This window comes from Oryx dammah, unplaced genomic scaffold (assembly GCF_014754425.2).
Source record: "Oryx dammah isolate SB20612 unplaced genomic scaffold, SCBI_Odam_1.1 HiC_scaffold_29, whole genome shotgun sequence".
Taxonomy (NCBI): domain Eukaryota; kingdom Metazoa; phylum Chordata; class Mammalia; order Artiodactyla; family Bovidae; genus Oryx; species Oryx dammah.
Genome location: NW_024070213.1, coordinates 14,128,577 through 14,156,544, shown reverse-complemented (window position 1 = coordinate 14,156,544; position 27,968 = coordinate 14,128,577). Strand labels below are relative to the sequence as shown.

The 27,968-nt window shown below is 48.4% G+C and overlaps 1 protein-coding gene and 1 long non-coding RNA gene across 2 annotated transcripts in view; one reads left to right on the top strand and one right to left on the bottom strand.

Annotated features, from left to right (window-relative positions):
* Positions 1-2,138, bottom strand: part of CCND2 (cyclin D2) — a 28,139-nt gene extending 26,001 nt beyond the window's left edge. Inside the window, exon 1 of the mRNA XM_040233750.1 lies at positions 1,624-2,138. Within this exon, the coding sequence (XP_040089684.1) occupies positions 1,624-1,818 (195 nt within the window). The 5' untranslated portion in view covers positions 1,819-2,138. The remainder of the gene's footprint in view (positions 1-1,623) is intronic.
* On the top strand, positions 424-27,699 carry LOC120857879. The gene is made up of 3 exons (XR_005719762.1): positions 424-854; positions 26,407-26,585; positions 27,383-27,699. It is a non-coding gene; the product is annotated as an uncharacterized LOC120857879 (long non-coding RNA).
* The last annotated feature ends 269 nt before the right edge of the window (positions 27,700-27,968 follow it).

Genomic DNA, 27,968 nt, shown 5'->3' with positions numbered 1-27,968 from the left:
AATTTGGGGGGAGGGGAGGGGAGTAGAATAAGCGATAAGAATGAAGACGAGGAAATTGGGGGCAATCTACATGGCCATCCGCGCGGGGGTCCTCCCCAGGAACTTAAAATCTCAGAGAGGGGGCTTAAGGACCCCGAAGCCGAGGGCGCAGCAGCGCCGGCCCCGCCGCCCCCGTGGGCCGCTCACTACTCCGGGCGCTCGCACTCACTCACTCTCTTTTTTGGATTTCGTCATCTTTTCAAAAAATCAATAAAAATATTCTGGAGGCTCCAGGGGTCTCGTTCTTGGTCTCATTCGGATCCCCAGACCCTGCTCTATCATTCCCGACAATTGAAAAAATTGTCGGGAGGGGTCTCCGCGGCCCAGGCGCCGCATTTGGGGGGGTGGGTGGGGAGAGGTGGGGAAGCGGGGGGAGGGCGGAGGGAGCGAGCGCCGCGCAGCCTGGGCGGCCGGAGTCGGAGCAGGGGAGACGGGTTCAAAAAATAATTAAAAATCGAGGAAATATCCCAGAAAAGCCCTTTCGCCGTGAAAACCCCGCAGAGGACCCAGGCTTCCCGCAGCGGAGGTTTGGGCCGCCGGGAAGGTCTGGAGCGCGACCCCTGGGGCTTCGGATCCCGAGGGGAAACTTGCAGGGCAGAGCGCGGCGGCGGGAGTGTCCGGCCGCGGCCCACAAGGGCAGAGGCCGGGGACGGTGGCGAAGAGCTGGGGGACGCTCGAGGACGGGGAGCCGCTGGAGAGAGGCGCGGGGGGCTCCGGCCTCTCCTTCGGGGGGGCCCCGCTATCCCCCCTGCACACACCTCCTCCCCCTCCCACCCCACCCAGATCTCCGCACCCAGGAAACTGAAGGCCGAACCGTAAGTAACCTTCACGAGGGGGCGGGGTGGGTGATGGGGGAGCGAGGGCGCCATCAGAAGTGGGGGGACCGGGGTCGTGGGGTGCGAGGGGGAGCAGGCGACGCGTCCAGCCGCTCCACCCCCGAGTTTACAAAGCAACATGGCGAAACCACGGCAGGTCCGGAGCCGTGCAGACGTGGGCACACGGCAAGGGTTCGGAGCAAGGGGAAAGAAGTGCTTCTTCTGGGTTCCCCGAAAACACACGTTTCTTCAGTGTGACTTCCGGGGCTCCTGAATTCCCCGTTTCTCTTCTCCCTCCGCCCTCTCCCTCCCCCCTTAAGTGCCAACGCGGAGTCCCGACCACATGCGGGGACCCGAGGCTGGGACCCATTTGCTCTGGCCTTTGCGGGTGAAGGGGGCGCAGCTGACTTTTTAACTTCGGGGTTCACCCTCCCATTCTCTTCTTCAAGGCACCGCAAGCAGCCTCGGCTTAGCAAAAGGTCGCGGCGGGGGTGGGTGCCGGTGCGAAGAGGTGGCAGCCGCATGCAGGCACACGCGCTCGGGATGCTCCCCCGGGGGGGGGCCGGGGGCAGGCGGGGGGCGCGGGCCGGGGCCGGCGGGGAGCGGGGACCCCCCCCCCCGCAAGGAACCGAGAGGAAGCCACGCGTCTCGCCGAGGGCGCGGGGGTAAGCTCTGGCGCAGGAGTGGGGAGGCGGGCTCCCGAGGCTGCCCTCGCCCAGGTTCCGGGACCCGGCGCGGGGGCCGACGGAGCGCCTGCCTGCAGCCCTACCTCCAGCATCCAGGTGGCCACCATCCTGCGCATGTAGGGCTGAATGTCCTTCTGCACGCACTTGAAGTAGGAGCACTGCGGCAGGTAGCGCTCCTCGATGGTCAGCAAGTTCTGCAACACGCGGTCGTCGTGGAGCAGGTTGGCGTCCGGCACGGCCCTGCGGACCGGCTCCACCTCACCGCACAGCAGCTCCATGGCCAGCTGGCTACTCACTCGTGCCCCTGCGATCTCCGGACTGGAAAAGTTGGGGGGTTTTTTGGGAGGGGGGAGGGGAGAGGATTCCCCGTACCTCCTTCCTTTGGCTAAATAAGGTTTTTTTTGGAGGGGTAGAGTTAAGGGCAGAGAGAGAGAAGCCGGGGAAGAAGAGTGGAAAGGGAAGGATGGGCGGTGGGAGAGGAGCGCCCCGGGGGCGGCTGACTCTCTCTGCCCTCCCCTTCAAACTTGTCTGCTCTCCCCAGCTCGCTCGGCTCTCTGCTCGCCGAGGCAGTGACGCAAACTGGCTGGGCAGTTACTTCTCCTCCCTCTCGCCTCACCCCCCTTCTCCGGTTCCTCCTCCCTTTCCCTCCCCTCCCGGCCCTCCCCTCCTCCTTTCAGTCTCTCCCTCCTTTTCCCCTCTTGTTATTAAGGAGAACAGCAGCTGGCCCGACCAAACTTCAAACGCGGTCCCCCGCGCCGCCCCCCACCCTCTCCCTTAGCTCACCAAGCCAGGGGCCCAGGAGAGGGGAACCCACCAAAAAAACCACAAAACCCCACCGATCCCTACTTATTCCCTGTAATTGCAGCACATTCTGTAGGTGCATCCCGCCAAAAATACGACCCTCCGACTCTGGCTTCCTCAAACATGATCGCCACACTCCAGCCCACGAATTTAAGATCCAGGAATGACGGGTGGGTGAGCTGAAGATGAGGTGGGCTCAGACGATTGAGAAATAAGATCCCTTATATGAGCCCGAAGGAGGGTGATTTTGGAAAACAGTTAACTTTGCATACCCAGAGGGAAAGGGTATGTATGGCCCTGAAATGTACGTTCTTAATCATTTTCAGCCTGTTTCCGAAACCCGATTATAGGGACCAAAATACACCCCCCCACACTCCGCCCCATGCCACCGCCCCCCCCCCCCCCAACGCAGATGTGTGGGGAAAGGAAGAAGGCGGAGGGGTTGGTGTCCGGAGGGAGGGGGCGCTTCTTCGACGTGGGAGAATGTGACCTAGGAGCAGAAACCCTCCCGTTCTTGGGGCGCCGCAGGCGCCACTGGGAGACGCGGGGAGGCGCCCCGAGCCACCGCAGGCCGGGGGCAGGGCTACCAGCGGTTCCGCCGCGGCCAGCGGCCACGCAGGAAAAACCCGCTTCCTCGCCCTGCATCTGCTGACAAGCCGCCCGAGGTGTCTGCGCCGAGCGTGGCCACACTGATACAGCTTTCTAGGAAATAGCCGGGGGGGGGGGGGTGGGGAGGGGGGCGAGAGAGGGGGTAGATTGGGCTCCCTGTCTCTCCCCCAGCGCAAACGACACCACCCCTTCGTTTCCTCCGAGGCCCAAGATCTCCCACCCCGGGTCCCTCGCCGGCACCCTCGCAGACCCTCCAGGTTCACGCCTCCATCGCAGCCAGGGCTTTCTCCTCGAGAACTGGACTGCGGTGGAGACGCGGTCGGCTCCGACACGTGCTCCGACGCATCCTCTGGTCAAAGCAGCTTTGGGAGCGGATCCGGGGGCGTTTCCTCACCTCTTTCCTCCCGCCACCCCCCTCCCACCCTGCCCTCTGTGCTATTTCACTCCGAGGGGGAAAGGAGCGGGCCCTGCGTTCCGGGTGCTGGCCGAGCTGGCACGTGCGGCGAGCGCCGCGTGGGTCGGGGCTCTCGCGACACCCCGAAGTCAGCCCAGCACCTCCCTCGCGGAGCAAGGAGGGTCTCAGAACCGGGGCACGGAGGGCGAGCGTGGTCGGGGGGGTGCGGGATGGGTGAACCGGGCGAGCGGTTCCCTGAAAGGAGGGGGAAGTGGAAGGGAACGCGGGGAGCGCGCAGAAAACCAGAGGTGCGAGCGATTAACTCCGGCCCCGGGGCCAGCCCCTTTCCACGAGGGTGGGGCGGAAGGGGTGGGTGGGTGGGTGGGTGGGTGGAGGGGGCTATCGCTTTAAAAGGGTGAGTAAGAGTTTGGGGCGCCGTCTCCCCTCCCTCTATTTGCATAGCCAATAGCTCTGGGTCTCCTGCTACTGCGCGCTGATTGTTACCGGGCAGATTACTTTTTTTTTTTTTTTTTAGTAGGACGCGTTCCCCGCTACATCAAAAGGAAGCCCAGGAAGGGAGGGCAGAGGGAGAGCGGGGATGGGGCGGGCGGGGGCTGGTGAGAGGCCGGGGCGCCCGCGACCTTATCAATAGCCGCAGGAATTAGGATCCTATCGACTGTACGTAAAGAAAGGGGAGGGAAGGAGGCGGGCGAGGAGAATGTCTAATTGCGGTGGAAGCCATTAGCTTTCAGAAGAAAAAAAAAGCTCGCTGAAAAACCCAAGTTTGCAACTCAAAATGAAACAGCCCCGCGCGGCGGGTGACACCCGGGGCTCAGGAGCGTGTTCCTCGGAAAAGATCGGGTCCCTAACAATCGCCTATTGATTTCAGTCAACGTGGACTTCCCGACTCAGGCCTTGAATCACTCCGGATAAATACGTTAACTTACATTTTAAGACCCCATAAAAGACCTACTCAAACTTCAGTTCAGCCACCTTTGAGCGGATCAAAGAAAGCCTGCAGGAGTTGGGGGTGGAGTGGGCTGGGGGCAGTGGGGGCGAGAGAGGTATTTTTAAAGTATAAATCTGCCCCGACAGGCAAGGACAGAAGCCGGCCAGGGCCCCCAGCCTCTTGACATCACTTGATAACTAACGCAGCACGGTCTTTTCTCCACCTCCCTGCAGAGAAAGCATCCTGAGCTCGGGGTCCCCTGAAGAGGGGCGGAGGGGGGGTGGGGAAGAGGCGGGTGGTCGTCCTCCGGGCCTCGCCCACCCTGGGGAGAAAGCCTGGGTGGCAGGGCCTCAAGTCTCCGGAGCGAGCCGAGGGGCCCCCTCGCCCCTTCCCTACCCCCAACCCCAAACCCGTCTGGCTTTACTGAGAAATTCCGGCGGGGAGCGGGGCCGGGGGCGGAGGGGAGGCGGTCGTGAAGGGGAGGGGCGCAGGCGGGTGCCCCTCTCCCCGCCGCCCTCTCCGTCCACCCCGATCCGCCAGTGCGGGCGCTCCCCGCGCGGCAGGCTCGCTCCTTCCAGTTCCCCGTTGACTTCCCCTTCTGATCACGGACTCTATCCGAACTGCAACCTCGCGGCGAATCCATCCCCCAGTGGTTCGGGCTCCGAGGCTCGGGGTGGGGCGTGCAAGGGTGCGGAGGTTGGCAGGAATGTCTCCGGGAGGCTTGGACTGGAAACTGAGTTTTCCCTTTTCGTCGCCACTCGGACCATGTGTTAAAACCTTAATTTTGCTTGTTAAAAAGCACACCGTCTCGCACGCGGGAAAAGGGACGTTGCCTTCTGGGCAAACCTGCGCATTTTCTTTGAGTGTAGACGTAGGTTTAGAGGAGAAAGGAAAAAAAAAAAAAAAACCAAACTTGTGCTCTAGCTTTTAAGTCAAAACTGGTCACTGTTGGGGGCGGGGGGAAGGAGAATGTTGGCTCTTCCTTATTCCTTTTCCATGCCTCAAGGGGAAAAAAAATTCCTACCCTTCGAGGGATCAGTGATAACCTTTAGCGAACTTCAGTTTTATTGGACTTTTATTCCCTCCCGGGCCGGCTCACCACCTCTCGCGTTGTGGAGTTTCGGTTGGAAAGTGTACAAAACCCTGTAGGTGTAGGGTGTTTATAGGCACATTTCTGCAGGAACCTGCAACGCTGAGCACACTTACGCCCCAGCTCACCTGGCGGACGCCGCCCAGCCAGGTGATCCCGCCGTCGACGGGAAGCTGCGTCCTCAGAGGGGCGCTCAGGCGGGGTGGGGGGAGGGGAGGGTAGCTCGGGCTCAGGCCCTCCCCCCACCCCTTACTGCCCCCCTAGAGCAGATGTGTGTCGGGGGTTTTCCCATTTAGGGATGGACGGCCAGTGAAAACCGAAAACCCGACGGTGGCTTGAAAGTAGATGGCCGAGGGTCCGAGCCCCGGCTCCGGGCGCCCGGGGTACCAGGGAGGAACTGGACGAGGTGCAGAAGGAGCGGCTGGAGTGGGAGAGTGGGGGGTAGCAACAAGTTCGAAAACTGTGCACAAGGAGAGGGACAGGTCAGGAACTGGAGCGCACGGGGACAGAGGGTGAGCGGGTGGGGATGAGCCGTCGGGAGCCCCACCCCACCCCAGGCCAGGCCCAGGGACACCAGGTGTGAGGGCGCTTCCGGACTCGGCTCGGCTGCCCCTTGCCCGCGGCGGCCCCGGGGCGCCTTGGAACCTGCGGGGACATAGCCGGGCTGGGGCTTGCGCTCTCCTGCCGCCCTGGCGAGGTCCGGGCTCGAACCCGGGCTGCGTGCCTGGGGCGGCAGATGTGACAGGCATGGGTCTGGAACGCCTGCCGTCCGTTCGCCCACCTCACATCTTCCTCTTCTCCCTTGGAAAAAAAATAAAAAGTAAAGAGACCCGAACTTTCCCCCTCTTCCTGTCTGATTCAGCTGCTGGACACGCCTTACGCGGCCGAAAATAGCCCTGGAAATGTATTCGCTTTATAAAAAAAAAAGTGACTTTTCCACTAAGATTTGGGGCGGGGGGCGTCTGGCCCGCGGCGTCGGCGGGCCCGGCCTCCGGGAGGAAAGGGAACCGGCCGGCTCACTGCTTCGCCCTCCCCCACCCAGGCGCCCGGGAGGGGCCCGCTGGGCGGCGGAATCGCGCCTCCGCTGGAGGAGCCACCACGCGGCTTTTTCGCGGAATTTTGACGTCACCCACACGTGGGGGAAGGGGCTGGGAGAGCGAGAGGAAGCGGCGGGGGAGGGGGCGGGCGGCGGCGGCGTGGCCGGCACCTCGCGAGGGGCGCTCCTGCCGCGCGCCCCCGGCCGCCGCGCTCGCTGGGACCCGCCGTGCGCGCCCGCCCGGAGCCGAGCGGCGACAGGCTCCCAGGCCCTCCCCCCGCCCCCGCGCCCCCGCATCTTCCACCCGGAGGAGCTGATTTTCAGCCTTTGGAAGCCGCGAGTTGCTCCTAGCTCCGGGAAAAGCTGATTTCTTTGGGTTGCGGTCCAGTTGCGCTCGTTGGCGACATCAGATTGAATATCGCGATTGCTGGTCGCGACGCGCCGCCACCCGGCTGTCCTCCGCCTCTCCAGTGATGGAGACGTGGGTGTGCTTTCTGTTCCCCGGCAGGGAGTTCGGCACATATTTTGACACCAGGAGTTTTTCACGCGTGACTTTTCCTCCCTGCCACCCCCACCCCCGTCACCCGCCCCATCCACTACTTAAATACCGACTGGCTGATGCACTGAAAATGACATGTGACATCTGCATAAAAGCAGCTTGGGACGAATTTTACTGTGTTAGGAGCAAATCCATCTACAACGGTATACTTTTCAAAAGAGTTTACAAATCGATGGGTAAACGTATAGGGCGACTCCCCTCCCACCCGCTGGGTACCCCCATGGTGTCCGAGCTCCGGGAGAACCTCCTAGACTCCCAGAGCTAAACACAGCAGCTGCAGAGTGAGCCCAAGTACCTTCCTTTCCCCTACATTTGGGCAAAGTCCTTTTAATCTTTCCGTTTGGGGGGGGTGATATCTGAACTGTGCCAGTCCTGAAACCCACGGTGATAATGCTGCGTTTCTGCTGAAATTTACAAGGAGTTTGTGGGAATTTTGGGGAGAAAAACAGTCAAATGTGAACTAGCTTTTAACCTCAGTGAGATATAGAGACTGTTGCAGGAATCAGATGTAGAAAGCTAGGGGCTTCTTAGAAAATGTGGATTGGAGGTGGAATTATTTGTTTCAAATGTAAAGGAGAAGCTTTCTGTTTGAATAAGATATGAAGTGTGGAACTGTTTCTTTTTGAAGATGTCAGACTTTGGTTATGAACCTTCTTCCTTCGTTTGAACACATTCCCTCTATTTTTAACTCATTATTTCTTTCTTTTTCGTTTAATGGTTGTTGCTGTGACCCAAGAGACTTTGTTTTGTTTCTTCTGGGGGGAAAAAAGAGTTAAAATTAATAAAAAATGTCAATACTTGCTGTTGAAGGTCAGCCTGAGTGAACTGTATTTGAGTTCTTGCTTTTTGGTGCCTGATTTGATGAGTACTTGGTTTGTATGTACAAAGGTAGAAAAATAGAATAAATTATTGAAGAAAAAAAAAAGGGAAGGAGCCAAAGAAGTGTTTAAGAAACCAAAAAAAAAAATGTCTTTTAACTTCTACTCCTGCTTCACTTTAGACATTTAAGTTCTGGGAGGTCAGAGTAAGCATTTTGTACATTTAAATCCTTAGTGAAATATCAAAACTACCCTTACCAGAAATTTTCTTGGAGCAATGGTCATTTTTATTTGTTTTATAAACACTTCAATTTTGCCCAAGTTCAAACGTTCATTTGCCTTGAAAATGTCCACTTTTCTAGTATGATTGAATATTCTTTCGATTTCGTGGCTTTCTTTGGCTGTGTATTAGCTACAACCAAATTGAAGCAATCTAAAATATTTCTAACAAATAGTCCTTATTTCATATTTTATTTTTCAATTTTTAAACACAAGGATTGTAAACATTTGTTAGTCTACTTTATAGCATAGCTGTACAACACCCTGAATTCACATTCTGCAAACTTTAAAAAAAAAAAAAAACTAATTAATATAAACCGGAGACATAGTTTTCTTGTTGAGGTTTTAGTTTTGGGGTTTTTTTCCCTGGTAGCAAAATTCAGGAGGCAGATTGAAAATTTTTCAAAAATTATTTTCTTGGTGGTCTTTTGTTGGCATTTTTAATTTGAAATGTGGAATAGAGCATGTTTTAAGTTTTATAATCTTCAGAATGTGCACCTCTGGAGAGAGATGTTCTTTCTATTTTGGGATTGACTTGAAAGCAAGCAGTTTGCAGAAGTATGCTGGACAATCCCAGCTAGGATGGATTTACACTCCTACTTAAGTAAGGGCATTTGTTCTCATATGAACTCGAAACAAAGTCTGTGCCTATGCATTATATAAACAACTTTGAAAAGCACAAATTCAGAGGACAGGGGTTCATGTGGAAGGTGAAATTAGAACAGAAAGTCCTAATTTATTTCTGCTGTTAGCCCTCTCCAATCACACTTTCATTGTGATTCCATCAGCTGTAAACCAAGTAATTTTTTCTTTGTGACATACAGAGGTGTGTTCTTTCAAGCCCTATTTAATAATGATGATGATAATAATAAAATAATAATCCACCTATCTCCTCTTCCAGTGAATATATGTGAGCCTGCACTTTATTTTTCTATAAAAATTGTGAGCATGTTGTAAAGAAATGCATCCCAAAGTTAGTTTTTTTTTCCCTGGGAAACAACAGCAAAAGCACTCGATTTTGTTCTTTTGAAAATAAAAAGTCACCAAAATTTAGTAGTCATGTTGCTTAAGAGGTGGGGGGAAAGGCACAGGATTAAAAATGAACAGGAAAAATCCTTTGCTTAATTTACAAATCCTTTCCTTCACCGTGCCCACGTATGTTTCCATTTTTGAGAGCAGCCAGGCATTCTGTTAGGTAAATGCATCTCAGGACCTAAAGTCTTTTCTGGTGTCTAGGAAGATGTTCTAAAGTGAATGGTATGGTTTACAAGAAGGTTTCGGATGAAATGTCTTACATCCGGCATCTCACGGGCACCAATTATTTCAGGATAATGAAATATGATTTTAAAGAAATATTTTGAGAGAGAGGGGACTCTAGATCCCGCATCACATATGGGCAGGCCGTTTTGTGTGTGAGGTCTTCCTAAAATCTATTAAACTCAAGAAATTTAGTTGTTTCACATAGCAGCCCATGAACTCCCTTTTGTATAATTTCGATAAACTGGTGAATAGCCTTTTTTTTTTTACCCCCTACTTCTGAACATATATTCTTGTGATGTTTCTCTCTTTTTAAAATAAAATGGCAGACCTAATTATAAATTTCCCTAGCAGAATATAGACTAGGGCTTCAATTTACTTGCCTTTATACAAGGAGAGTTCAGATAATTACTCTTTGTAGTGTGATTACCAGCAATTTTATGTCATCTAGCAAATGATTTAAGTTAAGTCGGTAATCGAACTCCAGTGAAATCTGCTGCACTTGGGATGAAAACCATACTTTACCTTGAGAAATCGAGGTCTGACCCTCCATTGAGACACTTAATGGCTGCCTGTATGTTTCACTCAGTGGAGCTCTTTCAGATTTAAGAAACCTGGCTCTCTGCTATAGATTAGATGTAGTCTTGCTTAGAAACAGGGGAACGGATGATGGACCCTCATGACATTTTGGCCAGTCATAGAATATGCCTTCTGTGTCTGGGAGTCTGCAGTTGAAATTCTATATAGTATTCATCAAGGTTATTCATGCTGAGCGATCACATATGTGTTAAACTGATAACATCGCAGGTCTGTGCACAAGTACAGCAGAGCATGTCGGAGGGCACGCTTCAGATTTGTAAGGTAGAATTTAAGTGGTTTTAATGAAGGAGTCAGATATGCAGAGGTTTCTATGCTTAGGAAATTGCCTTTTGTGTTTTATTGTTTCATTTATTTGATACAAACTGAGTCCTTACCAGGTGTCAAACAATGTGCTAGAAATCAGGGATGTGGAGGGTATGAAGCCTGGACACTGAATGAATGTTTTGTAAGGTTTGCATGGAGGAAAAAGGTTTGGATAACATAGTCCCTGTCCTTAACAAGCCCATTGTCTAGGGATCAAGCCTGGGAAAGAATTAACATCCCATACATGAACGCTTTAAGAAAGTAATAAAACCTAGAACAGAAGGCATAGAATGAGAGGCTGTGTCTTACCTACCTTATGCCACCCACCTTAAGGCAGAGGCGTGGAGATTTATATTTTCTTTAAAATTCAGTCTACACAAGTAGTTATTCCTTGGACTGCATAGTGTTTTAAAATTATTTTTCTTAAGTTATTTTTGAGCTGTGTTCTTAATTTGATAATACTCTATTGGAACTTGTTGGTTGGATATATGGGTTACGTGTCTGGGGTTTGGTCAGTCCTTTTAAAGTACCCAGACTCCTTTCTTGGTCCATCAGTCTGCAAGCAGTCCTTTCTTAGAATAGCTGTTTTTCCCAGACCATCTGTTTCTCGTCTGAATGAGCCTTCCCTGAATCAGACAGAGTATTGATTAGCATTTCACTCCTTTGGTTAGGGAAGTTGAGGTCAAAAGTAGATCATTTATTAATACTCATCCTGATTCATCCAGATGTTGAGAGAGCAGAGTGTAGACCTCTTATTATGAGCTCCGATGTCTCCTAAAATGCATAAAGGAAACATCTGTCCTTGGCACCATGTTGGTGAGATGGCACCAGCCTAGAAATCAGAATTCTCATCTTCTGGTTCCAGCAGTGTGACCTGGGGATAGCTTAAGTGCTTCCATTTCTGATGTTCCTTTCTCATCTACAACACTAGCTAGCTGGAGTAAAGGATTATGAAATTCCCTTTCAGCCCTAAATTTCTCAAGTTCCTGTGGCTTTATCATCATCATCATCAAAATAGGAATTATATCTTACAGCGTCTTTTATGTATTTTATGTTTAACATTAAAAAAATCTTAAATTGTAAATTTGGGTAGATGTATTTTCACTCCCTAGGTATCTGGGAGATATTAACTCCTCATAGACTGAAATCTTTTATTTACTTTTTATTTCTTAAAGAAATATTTGTTTCTATTTATTTGGCTATTCTGGGTCTTCTTTGCAGCACAAGAACTCTTAGTTTTGGCACGAGAACTCTTAGTTTCGGCATGTGGGATCTAGTTCCCTGACCAGGGATTGAACCCAGGACCCCTAGCACTGAGAGTGCAGAGTCTTAGCCACTGGACCTCCAGGGAAGTCCCTTGAAAGCTTTTAAGTTCAGTACATTACATAGGCAAGCATTTGCTATGTGTTGTCAGCTGATGAAAAGACTACTTTCATTGGCCCAAGTCAACAGAAGAAGATGGTAGCCTTTAAACTTCACGGAATGTAAAAATATATGGAATATAGGAGTGTTCTGGTGCTTAAGAAAATTCCAGCACAAAATTTAAACTCACCTAGTGCGTACTCCCACATCTCACTCACAGACCCTTCTTTAGGTAGCCTGACTAAGTGACCGCTTAGAGCCTTGTGGGCCTCTTTTCAGCAAGGCTTATTCCGAACTCGATGGAACTCCCAGGGCATCAAGTGACTCCTTTGACTTCCAGCATTGCAGTCTTTAGACTGGACGTTCTTCCTTGCATCCCAACAGCTAAGAGTAAGCAAGGAGAGCTTTCTGCTCTGTCCCACTTTTCATTGCTTTGAACATGTGAGAAATGTCATTCATTGAGCAAAATCCACTTAATGTAAATTATTTACCATATAAAATTATGTATTTTTAGACTATTTCCTTCTTAAAAGTGTGGCTACTGGGGAACTTCCCTCTGGCAGCCCAGTGATTAAGATACTGTCTATCAGTGCAGGGGTGCAGGTTCAGTCCCTGGTTGGGGAGCTAAGATTCCAGGTGCCTTGAGTCCAAAAAAACAAAACACAAAACAGAAACAATACTGTAACAAATTCAATTAAGACTTGGTCTTAATTGAAATGGTCCACAACAACAAAAGTCTTTTTAAAAAAAAAAAAAAAAAAAGCCTGGCTGCTGAGAAGGAGAAATTTGTGGTCCTGATGCTGGCTAAGATTAAAGGCAAAAGGAGAAGAGGGCAGCAAAGGATGAGATGGCTAGAAAGCATCACTGACTCAATGGACATGAATCTGAACAAACTCCAGGAGACAGTGAAGGACAGGGAAGCCTGGGTGCTGCAGTCCGTAGGGTTGCAAAGAGTCAGACAAGACTTAGCAACTGAGCAACAACAACAATAAGCAGTTACCTTTGGGAGAGTTTCTGGACGGTTCTATATCATTTTAAGATTTTTTTAATTAACTAATTAATTAATTTGGTTAACTGTGCCAGAGAGCATGCAGGATCCTAATTCCCCAACCAGGGATCAAACTCATGCCCCCTGCCATGGAATTGCACAGTCTCAACCACTGGCCAGCCAGGGAAGTCCCCTGTAGTTTTTTTAAACATGGTGTATGGTGTCATGAAGAAAGCACTAGGCTTGGGGTTATGAGAGGTGAGGTCAAGTCCCCATAGTATAGTGGGGTGTCTCTACCCACTGTTTACACCACTATGGGTCAGTTACTCAGTGGCTTCTGCCAACATGGTTTAATCTCAAACAAGTCAGTTCTAAACATCCTGTTACTTCATCCTCAGAGAGACATGTACTCAGAGATAATCCTCCAACCTTCATAATCTTCCAACTTGTGCAAGGGACAAAGGAGAACACATTTACACAATCATAGAAGTGGAGAGATCCTTACATACCAAATCCACTGTTTACCAAAGTGAGGTAGTTGGTACATGGAGGAGCATTTTGTATTTAAATGCTTTGAGGTTTATTTTAATGAGTAGCAGAAAAAAATGCAACATATCGAACTCATAGTTACACAAATACTATAGTGGTATTTACATTTTAAAAAAGGATCCATTTTTTAAAAAATTAAGTTGAAGCAGTGATATATAGACACAGTTTTTAAAAATCAGGAAAGTTGTATGCAAATTATTAAAATTTAGGAAACACACTCCAATTCTTCCTTAGAAAACTGAGGGGCAGTGTCTCACTTACATCTATAATCTCGCAGCCCGTCGGTGGTAGTCTAGGACTAAAATAGCACACTTTACTTCTGAAATTAAAGAAGTTAAGTCTTTGGATTAACTTTTCATTGAATGGCTTCTTTTCATTTAAACTGTATCGTTACAATTTACCCATTCTGCTTGTTTCTTCCTCAGTATTTTATTGTGACTCACAGATGGGTTGTGTTTTCTGAATGGCTTTAGATACTTCTTACTGTTCATTTCTGTTTTAATGATTTTCCCTACCTTTAACTTTTGGGCTAGGTGCCTTGCTTTTTTACCAGACCACTACTGCCTGTTACTTTTGCCTATCTAAGTAGGTTTTCCTTTTGTCCTGTTGCCCTTCCAAACTTAACTGCTTTTTTAAGGGTAGAGAAATGTCACTATTTGACTTATCTATCAGTTTTCTGGAACAGCTTCTTTCTCAAGGGTTTGTCATTATCTGACCTGACTCAGAGCTTGCTCTCTGAACAAGCTTATCCTCAGGGTGTTTGCCCAAAACAATCAGCGGTAATTGTTTAACATTTCAACCACCGGTGGTGCTACCCACTGGAGCTAACACGAGGCTGGCTGAGAAAAGAAAAAGGAAATGCTGGAAAATGTGCTGTCCACATGGGCTTTGAGCAGTTCTGACATATTCTTGGGAATCTACAAAGTCACACTGCGTGTGCATGGCTTTTCATGTACACAGGCATGACCTGAGAAAGCCCTAATTACTCGTCACCAGGCGACCTTGAGCCTCTGTGCAAACAGAAAGTGAGAGTTAAGAGCTAAAAACTGTCTACTACTTGCTGAAGGCAGAATCTCCCAACACACACACTGGGTCTCTTGGTAAAGCTAAGAGACATTGGTTCAAAGCATTTGTTGATAGGCTTATAATGCTTAAAGATATAATGTGCGTGACAATAATAGCACAAAGGAGTGAGAGGGAATAGTGTTGGAATAGAGTAAATTTTTTGCAAACTATTGAACTTAACTTGGTATTAATGCACTGTTTTAATTGTAATCCCCAGGACACCTACCAAGAAAAAAAAAATATTCTTTAAGGAAGTAAAACAAGAGAATTTAAGTGGCACACTTAATAGTACTATTCAAGACCAAAGAATCTATCAATGGAAAATAGAAGAACAAAAAAGACATAATATATACAGAAAACAAATAACAAAATGACAGATGTCCGTTCTAACTTAGTAATTACATTAAGTATAAATGAACTAAACAGCTCCGTCGAAGGAAGTGGTTGGCAGAATAAAAGAAAACATGATCCAACTATATGCCATCTGCAAGAGAGACACTTTAGATTGAAAGACATAAATTTAAAGCAAAAAGATGAAAAAATACGTCTCATGCAAACACGAACCAAAAGAGAGCTAACGTGGCTATTACAGACACTAGACACAATAGACTTTAGGACAAAAGCTGCTACTAGAGATGCAAAGAACAGCTGATAGAAGGGTTAATTCATCTGGAAGATTTAATGATTATACACATTATGTGCCCTAATAAATGAGCCCGCAAATATATGAACATAATCTTGTTTTGTATTGAGCAAGAATCTGCTCCCGTTGCGTTTACTCTGTGTGCTTATTTCTGCCTCTGGAGGCTCACAAAGGAAGTCTAACCCCTATGTGACTAGAGAGTTCTCCAAATATCTGAAGCCAACTCTTGTGTCTTCTCCCACTTTCAATTTCTGTGTGACCTTTGCCTTATACAATTTTCCCCTAGAACTCAGTCATGATCTCGTGTAAAGATATCCATTGCAATGTGAAGAGCAGAACCTGCTTCCATCACATTTCAGAGTTAAAAGGAAACTGAGTTTATTTTTTCCCCCAAATGTCTAATTTGATAGATGAGTCAACTGGAGCTCAACTGGCTAGGTCACTGAGCTGGTTAATGGCAGATCAACATCCATAATCTTGGTTTCCAAACTCCTTGTCTGGCGCTTGTTCCTACATTTTCTTTCTATGATAGCTTCCCCCCACTTTGGGTACTAAGGAGGGTTGCTGGCTTTGGGTGAAAGAGACTAACCCCTCACTTTAGTGATACCTGGCATCCTTCATCTTGAATTTGCCATAGAAGAAAAAAGCTAAGAAGAATGGAAGGCACTGCACTGGGCATTAAGAGATATGGATTCTCATCTTTTTTTGGTCACTAACCGATTTCTGATCCCTTGGATGAGTCACTTCAAAACATAATGAGAAATACTATTAATATCTATTGAGCACCCACTGTTTACCAGGCACCGTGCTAGGCACGTTGCCTACAAGCCTCGATATGTGTTCAGATGTGTTTCTTTCTTATCTATAAGATAATCAGATTGTACCAAATGTTGTCCGTTGTCCCATCAAGGTCCAGAATTGTGTGACTGTAAGGAGCTGTCTATTAGGATATCCTTATAGCTCCTGAGGGTTCATCTTGATCCCCTTCCTTCCTATTTCCTGCTTCCCTGATGGCTTAGACTGTAAAGAATCTGCCTGCAATGTGGGAAGACCTCGGTTCGAAGCGTGGGTTGGGAAGATCCCCTGGAGAAGGAATGGCTACCCACTTCAGTATTCTTGCCTGGGAAATACCATGGAAAGGGGAGCCTGGTGGGCTACAGTCCATGGGATTTGAAAGAGTTGGACAAAACTGAGCAACTAACACTTTCACTTTCCTATTTCCTAGCTGTGGGTTGCTATAGAATAACTGCTTTAGACTTGTCTCTACAGCAAGCCCATGAGTTGTGACATTGTACTTTGCCCTCCCAAGAGACTTTCCATTTTACGATTTGACTGGACTCTTACTGGTTCCTTTCAGGGTTTCCGGGACTGTATTCTTTGCTCTCTTCTTTTTTAAAAATTTTATTTATGTATTCATTTTTGGCTGTGCTGGGTCTTTGTTGCTGTGTGTGGGCTTTCTCTGGTTGTGCCGAGCAGGGGCTACTCTAGTTGAGGTCTGTGGCCTGCTTCTGTGGTGGTTTCTCTTGTTGCGGAGCAGTCTCTAGAGCATGTGGGCTTCAGTAGCTGTGAACCACCGGCCTCACAGCATGTGGAATCTTCCCAAACCAGGGATCAAACCGTGTCCCCTGCATTGGCAGGCGGATTCTTAACCACTGGACCACCAAGGACGTCCCTCTCCTCTCCTGAGCTTCTCCCCATGGGTCTTTGATTCACCTGTAGGCTCAGAGAGTCAAAAGCAAAGTGTTAGTCGCTTAGTCACCTCCGACTCTTTGCAATCCAATGGACTGTAGCCCGCCAGGCTCCTCTGCCCGTGGGATTCTCCAGGCAAGAATACTGGAGCGGGTTGCCATTCCCTTCTCCAGGGGATCTTCAGAGGAGTCAAATAATTTTTAAAAGTTCACTCAGCTTGTATATAGATTGGCAGACGGCAGGTGTCTGACCCAACTGCCTCTGTTGCTCCTGGTATAACAGGATTCTTATCTCTGAAAGTTCACTGGATCTGATTTTCCCACCCTTGCTTAAGACCTAGCTCAAGCCCTCCCTTCTCTACCAACTGAGCCTAGCCAGCAGTCATTCCTCTCAGTTTACCCACAAGTGTCTGCAGTGCCCATCAGGCACCACCCTGGGGCTTGTGTCTTGGGAGACTCTAGGGCTTAGTGGTTATGAATGTGGGGCCTGGAGTCAGAAAGCCAAAGTAGAAATCCTGGCATTACTGCTCCTGAGCTGTGCAACCTTTCGAAAACTACTTAACCTCTCTGGGCTGGATTTCTGCCACTATAAACTAGAGAGGCTACTAGTACTTACTTCCTAGAGTTGTGAAGATAAATGTGAATCCATTCCATCACCCGATCTAGGCGTAATCCCTGATTGGCCCAAGCCAATTGACATAATCCCGTCCTTCTTGCCGGAGGGATTGAGTTGGCCTTGGGTGCATGAGCTTGACTAGGCCAGCGCAACCTTCGGGACTGCAGTTTGACAACATGGTCTCAGATGTGAGGTCTAGAATTGCTAGAGTCAGGTTTTTTATTTTGTTTTTGTTTTGTTTTAAACTAGCAGGAAGCCAGACTGAGAACAAAACTGACACAGGGAGCAGGGCAGAACTGAGAAAAACCAAAGAGAGAGAGAGCTAGAAGTCTGATCAAGCATCTCCTGAAGTCCCTCCAACCTCCAGAATTTTCCATCGCAACTGAAAATACCTAATCGATACTTATTTGTTGTTGTTGAGTCGCTAAATCGTGTCCGACTCTCTGTGACCCCCATGGACTGCACCACACCAGGCTCCTCTGTCCTCCACTGTCCCCCGGACACTCATGTCCATTAAGTCAGTTATGCTAACAGTCTCATCCTCGTTATTATTGCCTTCCCATGTCTATACGATGTTTTGTTATTAGATTGAGATGTCCCTTGGAGCAGAGACTAACTTGCTCAGCTCTCTGTTGCCACACCCCCTAGCATGGTTTTGTCACACATCATCTGTGCTTCATGCCACAGTCCTCACTGCCCCCTGGGTATCTCTGGACTTTGAATATGTTCGAGGCAGAGAGAGCAGATGGCCAGAGTCCCAGGTAGAATGGTCCCCCTGCCGGTTCTTCATCATCTTACTGTGCTAAGATAGTAGGAAAGTAAAATACTTCATAGATCAGTTAAACCATATTGAGAACAAGACATTGAACAGAGAATCATTTTTTTTTCTCAGTTACTGATGGTTACTATTACCATGCCCTGTTTTGTACAGATGAGAAAAACAGGCTTACAGTGTTTATTCAACTTTTGCTGGACACGCAGCTTCTACATACCGTAATTTAGGGACCCGCACCCAGATAACTGCATTGTTGTCTCTAAGTTCTCCCTCTACTTCACAGAAAATGAAACTAGCAGTCACAGACAGTGCTTTCTGGGTGTGGCTTACCAGGAAAGATGATGGACCCATGCTAAAAAGTCGGCGTTGGATTGACATCAAGAGTTTAGTAAATAGGCACTTCCCTGGTGGTCCAGTGGTTAAGACTCCACGCTTCCAATGTGGGGACGTGGGCTCGCTCCCTGGTTGAGGAAGATCCCACATGCCGCGTGGCACAGCCAAAAAGTAAAAATCAAAACAAAGCAACAATAAGCAAAACCACTAAAAACTTTAAAAAGATTAGTAAATAAAGGTACATCCACTTCAAATAAATGTTTCAGTTCAGTTCAGTTCAGTCGTTCAGTTGTGTCCGACTTTGCGACCCTATGAATCGCAGCACGCCAGGCCTCCCTGTCCATCACCAACTCCCAGAGTTCACTCAGACTCACATCCATCGAGTCGGTGATGCCATCCAGCCATCTCATCCTTGGTCGTCCCCTTCTCCTCCTGCCCCCAATCCCTCTCAGCATCAGGGTCTTTTCCAATGAGTCAACTGTTCACATCCGGTGACCAAAGTATTGGAGTTTCAGTTTCAGCATCAGTCCTTCCAATGAACACCCAGGACTGATCTCCTTTAGGACGGACTGGTTGGATCTCCTTGCAGTCCAAGGGACTCTCAAGAGTCTTCTCCAACACCACAGTTCAAAAGCATCAGTTCTTCAGTGCTCAGCATTCTTTATAGTCCAACTCTCACATCCATACATGACCACTGGAAAAACCATAGCCTTGACTAGATGGACTTTTGTTGGCAAAGTAATGTCTCTCTCTGCTTTTGAATATGCTATCTAGGTTGGTCATAACTTTCCTTCCAAGGAGTAAGCATCTTTTAATTTCTTGGCTGCAGTCACCATCTGCAGTGATTTTGGAGCCCCCCAAAATAAAGTCTGACAGTTTCCACTGTTTCCCCATAATAAATGTTTAGGTATGTATAATTCATTTTTAAATGATATCTCATTTTCCTGACATTTTTAGATAACCCAACACCTTCCCAATCACAGCAGAGAGATTTTTCTTTTTTCTTTTTCCAAGCATTGGAATTGTGAAAACCCTAACTAGGATCATGCCAAACATACTGTCCCGCAGCTTTATTTTTTTTCAGTGAACAGTTGGTTTGGATCTGCTTCATTCATTCTAAGTGCAGAAGGTTTTTTAATAGTCGCTCAGTCACGTCCAACTTGTTGCAACACCATGGACTGAAGCCCTCCAGGCTCCTCTGTCCATGGGATTTCCAGGCAAGAGTACTGGAATGGGTTGCCATTCCCTTCTGCAGGGGGATCTTCCCAACCCAGGGATCAAACCATCCTCTCCTGCATTCACAGTTAGAATGTATCATAATTTAATCACTTCCTACAATTAATGGACATATGGGCGACTTCCCGCGCCACTTTTTTTTTTTTTTTTTTTTGCTTTTATAAATGATGTGCCATCATTGTGCTTTGTTTCTTTGTGCATTTAAGTGTCCGTGGGAGGAGAAAAGTCTTGAGACCTTAATGCTGCAACCTCAAAAGTGGTCCAAGATAGAAAACGAACACCTTGAGGTCCCTATTTTCAACAATTTCACAGTCTGTAGAGAACAAATGTGTTCACACATGACTTTCCCTTTAATATAAGAGCAACGGAAATACTTTGGCCACCTCATGGGAAGAGTTGACTCATTGAAAAAGACTCTGATGCTGGGAGGGATTGGGGGCAGGAGGAGAAGGGGATGACAGAGGATGAGATGGCTGGATGGCATCACCAACTCGATGGACTTGAGTTTGAGTGAACTCCGGGAGTTGGTGATGGACAGGGAGGCCTGGCGTGCTGCAATTCATGGGGTCGCAAAGAGGTGGACACAACTGAGCGACTGAACTGACTGACTGAAGGGAGATAAGGATCCCCTCAGTGTTACAGGAGTACAGGAAGAAGGAGATTTAGGGGCTCTGTTGAGTGGATAGCCAGGAAGGCTGCATGGAGGAGGTGGCACTTGAGTACAGTTGCTGAGGATGGGAAGGCTCTGACGCTTGGTCTGCCCATCTTCCTGTCGTGGCCTGGCAATGTGTCTGTCATTTAGTTGGATTCTTTTTTAGGCCATTTGGTGGGTGACTAATGGTGAAGATGGATGGGGAGGATGCTTTGAGCAAAGGAGACATAGCCCTGGATCTAAAGTGACTGAATTGTCCCGTTTCTCAGAGGGCCAAGAACTGGCTGCTGTGGCCAGAGCACTCAGCACAGGCCACCTCTGAACAGCACGGGGATAGAAGGCTGTTGTGGGGACAGGGTGTGGGAGTTGACTAAGAGACACCCAGGAGGCATTTTGATTAGTCTGGAAAATGATTTTTCTTTAATATGCATGCTGCAGGTCGGGCAGAAAGAGTAAGGACAGAGCAGACAGCTATCTGATGGGATGATGGGAGCCAGACAGATGGGTCAATGTTCTTTATTTTTTATTATTATTATTATTTTTAAACAACTGATTATCGATTTATTAAACAGGTTGATTTACATGAGTTCCCAATCCTGAACCCCCCTCCCACCTCTCTCCCCATATCATCTCTCTGGGTCATCCCAGTGCACCAGCCCCAAGCATCCTGTATCCTGTATGGAACCTAGACTGGCGATTCGTTTCTTACATGATAGTATACATGTTTCAATGCCATTCTCCCAAATCATCCCACCCTCTCCCTCTCCCACAGAGTCCAAAAGTCTGTTCTATACATCTGTGTCTCTTTTGCTGTCTCGCACACAGGGTTCTCATTACCATCTTTCTAAATTCCATATATATGTGTTAGTATACTGTATTGGTGTTTTTCTTTCTGGCTTACTTCACTATGTATAATCGGCTCCAGTTTCATCCACCTCATTAGAACTGATTCAAATGTATTCTTTTTAATGCCTGAGTAATACTCCATTGTGTATATGTACCACAGCTTTCTTATCCACTCGTCTGCTGATGGACATCTAGGTTGCTTCCATGTCCTGGCTATTATAAACAGTGCTGCGATGAACATTGGGGTACACGTGTCTATTTCAGTTCTGGTTTCCTCAGTGTGTATGCCCAGCAGTGGGATTGCTGGGTCATAAGGCAGTTCTATTTCCAGTTTTTTAAGGAATCTCCACACTGTTCTCCATAGTGGCTGTACTAGTTTGCATTCCCACTCAACGTTCTTTATACGTGACCCCGAGCCCCAAGGTTTCCTGAGTCTGTTACTATGACGCCTCTCTGCTTCACTGTGTCTCTGCTTTGAATTCAAGTGAAATCGCCATGTGGAAGACAAACTACAAAGTTTTAGAGGGGGGAAAAAACCACCAACTTTTAGCTGCTGCTGGGTCTGTATCCTTAAAAATTCCTTCTGTGCTTCATGAATTTCAACATGTAGTTTATCTCTTTTGCTCCGTAAAACACGAGATGGGACTTTAATGGCCTAACCCCAAAAAGATAACCGGACAGCCATCAAACATTCAGCAGCATTCCAAATAACCTTTTGCTGCAGCCTGCCTTCTACGGGGCCGTGTGGATGTCAGACGCACACAACCGGAGTCACGCTGACATAGCTGGCATGCCTGGACCGCAGTGGAATCTCGGGGGTACCAATCACAGGCCAGAGAGAAGCCATTGGCTAGAGGAAACAATGCCAGCGTGTTCACATCTCTACAGAAGGAGCGGTGTTGATGGTGACGGGATTGACAATTGCAGCCAGAGGGGGACCGTGACCCCGGAGCAGGATGGACACACACGTCAGTGGTGCTGGCACGAGGCAGAAGCCTTCTGGGGCTCAGGTCATGGCTCCATCGTTCTTCTCCTGATCCCCAACCGGAACAGTTAAGAAGACAGCAGATATGCCCTAAAAATACTTCCTGCCTGGAATGCTCTTCTCTCTTCAGGAGTTTGAGAAATCCAGAACGGATAATAATGAGCCAAATTCATTCAGTGCTTACATCTACCAGACAGTGTGTTGGGCATTTAACAAATAATTCATTTACTTCTCCTTACTCCGTGGTTGGTAGTCTGCCTGAATGCAGGAGACACAAGAGACAGGTTCGATCCCTGGGTTGGAAAGGTCCCCTGGAGGAGAAAATAACAGCCCACTCCAGTATTCTTGCCTGGAAAATCCCATGGACAGAGGAGCCTGGCAGGCCACAGTCCATGCGGTCACAAAGACTCTGATATAACTGAATGACTGAGCATGCACTCAGTGGTGAGGTGTGTGTGTGTGTGTGTGTCCAACTTTTGCAAGCACATGGACTGTTGCCTCCCATGTTCTGTTCATCAGATTCTCCAGGCAAAAATAACTGGAGTGGGTTGCCATACCTTTCTCCATGGGATCTTCCCTACCCAGGGATCGAACCCTGGTCTCCTGCATTGCAGGCAGATTCCTTACCATCTGGGCCAACAGGGAAGCCTATGATGAGGTACTTTGCATAATCCCCACTTTAGGAAGGAGGGAACTGAGGCTAGGTTGGAGTAAGAAATTTACCCAAATTCCATAACCAGTAACTGGCAGAGTTGTGGACTTGAACCCAGTCTTTCAAAAGCAAAGCCCAGCTCCTGACCCTGGCACCCAAAGCCACATGGCAAGTCCACACATTCTGTGGCACCCATGACAGCCACCCTCCCTGATGGAGGAGGTCTGTGTATTTATTGGGTGGAGAAAAATCCTTCAAGGGCTTCTTTTTCCTCCCCTGGGTTCCTGGGGGTCAAGCAGGCATGCTTCAATATGCTGTTGCTTGAACCCTGGTTTATTTCAGGACCCCTGGCTCAGCCTGGCAAGGGGTGCCATGGAGGGGGCCACTTCTGGGGTGAGGGGTGAGTTACAGACATTTTACATCTCTCTTGAGTTTGGTCATCACGCTTCTATCCAGACTTGATCAGCCTTTCTTTTTTTCTTCCTTTCAAGATTCTTCTTCTTGGGACCTCCCTGGCAGTCCAGTGGTTAAGACTTCACCATCCAGTGCAGGAGTGCGAGTTTGATCCCTGGTTGGGGGGCTAAGATCCCACGCACCTTGGGGCCAAAAAACCAAAACATAAGACAGAAGCAATATTGTAACACATTCAACAAAGACTTTAGAAATGGTCCATATAAGAAATACTAAAGGAAAAAGGTTCTTTTTTTTTTTTTTAATGCTATAAACTTTAATGTGACTTACTACATGTCAGTTACGGCGCTACCTCACTAACACAGACCCATTAGCAGGCAGCATCTCCTATGGTCGTCTAACGCTTTAGGGAAGTAGGTGCTATGATTATTCCTACTGTAAGAAGATGAAGAAACGGGCTCAGAGAGGTTAAATGATGTCTCCAGGAGGCCTAATGCAGTCTCCCACCCTGTTAACCACCATCCCAACCAGACCCTACGCTAATAGGGCCCTCACTCTGCACAAGGCACCGTTCCATGCTTCTTTTATAGTGACTCCTCCAGCTCTCACTGCAGCGCCGTGTAGGGGCACTGTTATCCCCTTTTAACAGATGGGGAAACCGAGGCTCGGAATGCGCATGTCACTTGCCCAGGCTCACCCTGCTGGTGAGTGGTGGGATGTGTGTTTCACTCCTGAGGTCTTGTGATGCAATAGGAAGACGTTCCTCCGTTTGGGTTTTGTTTCTCCCTGGAAATCTCCTGCGAGGGAGGGCCCGGGCTGGGATGCCAGGGTTCTGAGAATAGAGTCTCTGAGCTGAGCTGGGACGGAGTGCCAGGGACAGCCGCATCTCTGCAGCTCCAGAGATGGGGAAGGCGGAGGGGAGGGTGATGAGACAGCAGCCGCAAGCCTGGGGTTGCGCCAGAGAAGGCCTCAGAGCCCACTGGTGGGTTGGCACCCCCGAGCTGGGCTGAGCGCCAAGTGTGGCTTCGAGGGGACCAGACGAACATGGTCCTTGGAAGACGAGAAAGCCGGCGGGGGTGGGCTGGCATGACCTCAGCCTTCAGATCTGAGAAGGGCTGTTCTGTGGATGAAGGGATGTAGGAAGAGGCTCTCCCAAGAGCCAGGCAAGAAAAAGTAGGTTTCTGTTTGGGCAGCAGTGGGATTTCAGGGAGAAAGAGAGACATCCCCGACGGTGTACAATGCCTGACCGTGACAGAGGGTGGCAGTGGGACCTTGCCCAGCGAAGTGGCCTCTACACAGAGGAGATGGGCCACTCCAAAGCTGGCCTCTTCATTGTCTCTGTCCCTAACCTTCCGAAACCCCATCCATTCTTTAAGGCCTTGGTTCCACTGCCGCCTTCTCCATGGAGCCCTTCCTGACTGACCCAGCACCCGCACACCCATAAAATTCACAGTTCTGTTCTGAGAGTACAAAGCCTAGGTTCTCTGAGGTCCAGGCCAGTCCACACTCCTTGAGGGCAGGGGTCCCCAGAGGACTGAGGTTCAGACCGGGTGATAAAAGCCTCAGACACTCTGGAAGCCAGCCCAGTCCAGGGACCTGTCTCCCCATTAACCCCATTCTTATGGCAAACATACCCTCCCTAGCATCCATCTGGCCTTGGGCATTGGAGGTCTTGCTGGTGCGATGTCTCCTGGCCATAGCAGCTTCTTACACTAATGCACCTCTCAGAAGTTCACAAGACACTTACGGAACACTTGCATGTACCAGGCACTATTTCCGGGGATTAGCTGGTTTAATCCTCCCAACAACCCTACAAGTCTGTGTTACTATTACTGCCGCATTACATAGTAGAGACTGGACGCCCCAGTCCTCGGCAGCTAAGGACCCAACTGGTACTGGATGGACCACAGTGTTGAAACCCCGGGGCAGGTGTCAGAGTCTGGGATTTGTCTCCGTCTTGTTCTCAACAAGACATTGTCAAGGACGTTCTTGTTCCTTTGTACCTCCTGGAGCACTTAGCAAATGTCCCCACAGAGTAGTTGCTCAAGAAACATCGGCTTACTGATTGTTCAAAGACTCTTCTAGTCTGCTTTTCCAATGATCTGTGAGTTTGGGTGCTTTTTTTTTTGGCCATGCTGTGTGGTTTGTGCTCACTCTTAGCAATATAGCCTGGAGTCCTAACCACTGGACCACCAGGGAATTCCTGAGTTCAGATACTTTTGAGAGAACAAAATAGTATTGAGTCCTTGCTGGACAAAAGCCAGGCACTCCTTGGGAGAACTGAGAGACTTCCATGCTTTTTATTCCAAGTCTTCAGGGTAACCGTGACACACACACAATATATATATGTATTTGATCTTTGTCCGCAATTCTCAACCCGTAGCTTCTTATTTCCTTGGAATTTTCCAAGCGATAGGTGTGTCTTTTGTTCTCATGAGGCGACTCTCAGGGGGAGGGGGGTCCCTAGAGAACTTCAGGATGGAGCTAGTCACCAAAGAGACCAAGGTTAGAGGGTTGGAACTTTGGGTCCCATCCCCCCTCCTCTTGATGGAGGAGAAGGCTGGGGATTGAGTTCATCACCCATGGCCGATGACTTAATCAACCATGCCTGGGAAGGCAATGCAGCCCAGCTCCATGGGGACAGAAGGTTCCATGCTTGGGACCCTTCCAGACCACACTCTCTGTACATCTTCATCTGGTTGTCTGTTTGGATCCTTTATCATATCTTTTATGTATGTGCTAAGTCGCTTCAGTGGTGTCTGACTCTTTGCGACCCCATGGCTCCTCTGTCCATGGGGTTCTCCACGCAGGAATTCTGGAGTGGGTTGCCATGCCCTCCTGCAGGAGATCTTCCCCATTCAGGGATCAAACCCAAATCTCTTAAGTCTCCTGCATTGGCATTTGGGTTCTTTACCACTAGCGCCACCTGGGAAGCCCAGTATGATTTATTAATAAACCAGTAATAGTATGTAAATTGTTCCTGAGTTCTGTGAGCTGTTCTAGCAATGGATCAAACCCCAGGAGGAGGCTGTGGGAACCACTGAGTTTATGGCCAGTTGGTCAGGAGTCCAGATGGCACCCCATCTGAGCTGGGCAAGTCTTGTTGGCTGAGTTCTTCACTTCAGGGTCTGTGCTAAGACCCTGTGGTCACTGTCAGAACTGAATTGACTTGTCAGACCCCCAGTTGGCATCAGGAGAGTTGGTTGGCGTGGGGATAAAGCCTGCATATTTGGGGTCACAAGTACAGTGAATGAACGCAGTCCATCATGGCAGAGAAAAATGGGAAGACAGCCCACGTCAGTTGATTGATAGACTCAGCCAAACCAGAACATTGTGTTAACTGCTCTCCTCATAATGTGTTAACTTGTAGGAGGATGAAACGCTCCTATAAGGATTGATGTTGGGCTTCATTCACCTTCCAGAAGATGCCCGGCAGACTGGACTTGATCTCTACCCGCTCTGCCTACATCTCCAGTCCGGGGCAGTCAGACCTGATGCTCGGCGGTGACCTGAAATCAGAAGAAACCTCTCGCCAAGCTCACCAGGAAGGTAGTATTTGTTCCTCCGTGGTGGTTAAGCTAGGAAAGCAGACGCCTGGCTTTGAGTGTTTTTTTTTTTTTTGTAATGAGATTTGAAACCTAAAGGATTTTTTTTTTTTTTTCAGATTATCCTTAAGCTCTTAGAAATGAAGTTTGGAAGAACTTCTCCAGACTCTGTAGGTGTTGGTCAATGAACCTTAACAAACAGATCGAAAAGCCAGGAAGAAATTGAGGCAGAAGGCACACCCTTAAACAAAATATTTGTTATACTGACCCAGACACTTTCCTGTGGTGATTCTTTAAATTGAGAGCATTGCGGATACATTGTAAATGGCTTCACTCAAAAGCTTGAAAGTGAGATTTGTGTGTTCCATTCAGAGAACCTCGTGAAGTGTAATTGATTTTGAAATCCTCAAAGAGCATAGCATGTTCAAGCTGAAAGGAGCATTTCAGGCTCCTGTCCCCCCTTTACAGGAGAAATGACACAGCAGTCCGAGATATGGAGTGATGGTTGCTGCACAAAGCTTTGTCCGCTGCAGGCCGTCCAGTTTCCAGCATCCGCCTGAAACTGGGTGCCTTCTTTGCATCCCAGCTACCTGACTGACCCGGTTAGGACTCTCTACATGGTCCTCAGCTGCCCTCATGGATGCTTAATCATTGATCCCCTTCTGGATTTTTTTTGGTATTGTTTTTATGGAAAGTTTTCAGACGTAAAGGTAGAGAATACAATATAAATAACTCCCATGTGCCCTCACCCAGCTTCTACAATTATTAACATATGGCCAACCTTCTTTTATCTATACCCAGCTCCAGATTCCACTCCTGCAATGAAGATTTTTAAAGCAAATCCAAACATCATGTGATATCGTCTGTAAACACTCCACTTGCACCCATGGAAGAACTCTCTCATGTGTACATACTTACAAATCTGGAATACAATGATCATAACTAATAAAATGAACAGTAACTCAATATCCAATTTTCCCCACTGTTTGCCTGTCACTCTTTAGCGATTGATCTGTTAGAATAAGGATGCAATGGAAATTTGGATCCCAGTACTCGTTCAAAGTTCTTGCATGAGGTTGTTTGTTGAACGAGAGGAAATAAATTACATAATAAAGACATGCACTCTGTCCTAAGTCGCTTTAGTCATGTCTGACCCTGTTGACTATAGCCTGCCAGGTTCCTCTGTTTGTGGGATTCTCCAGGCAAGAATACTGGAGTGGGTTGCTATGCTCTCCTGCAGGGGTTCTCCCCATCCTAGGGATCAAACCCACGTCTCTTATATCTCCTGCATTGACAGGCGGGTTCTTTACCACTATTGCCACCTGGGAAGCCCTTAATAAAGATACTTTGTCATAATGATAGATCACAGTTACCTATGCCTTTAATG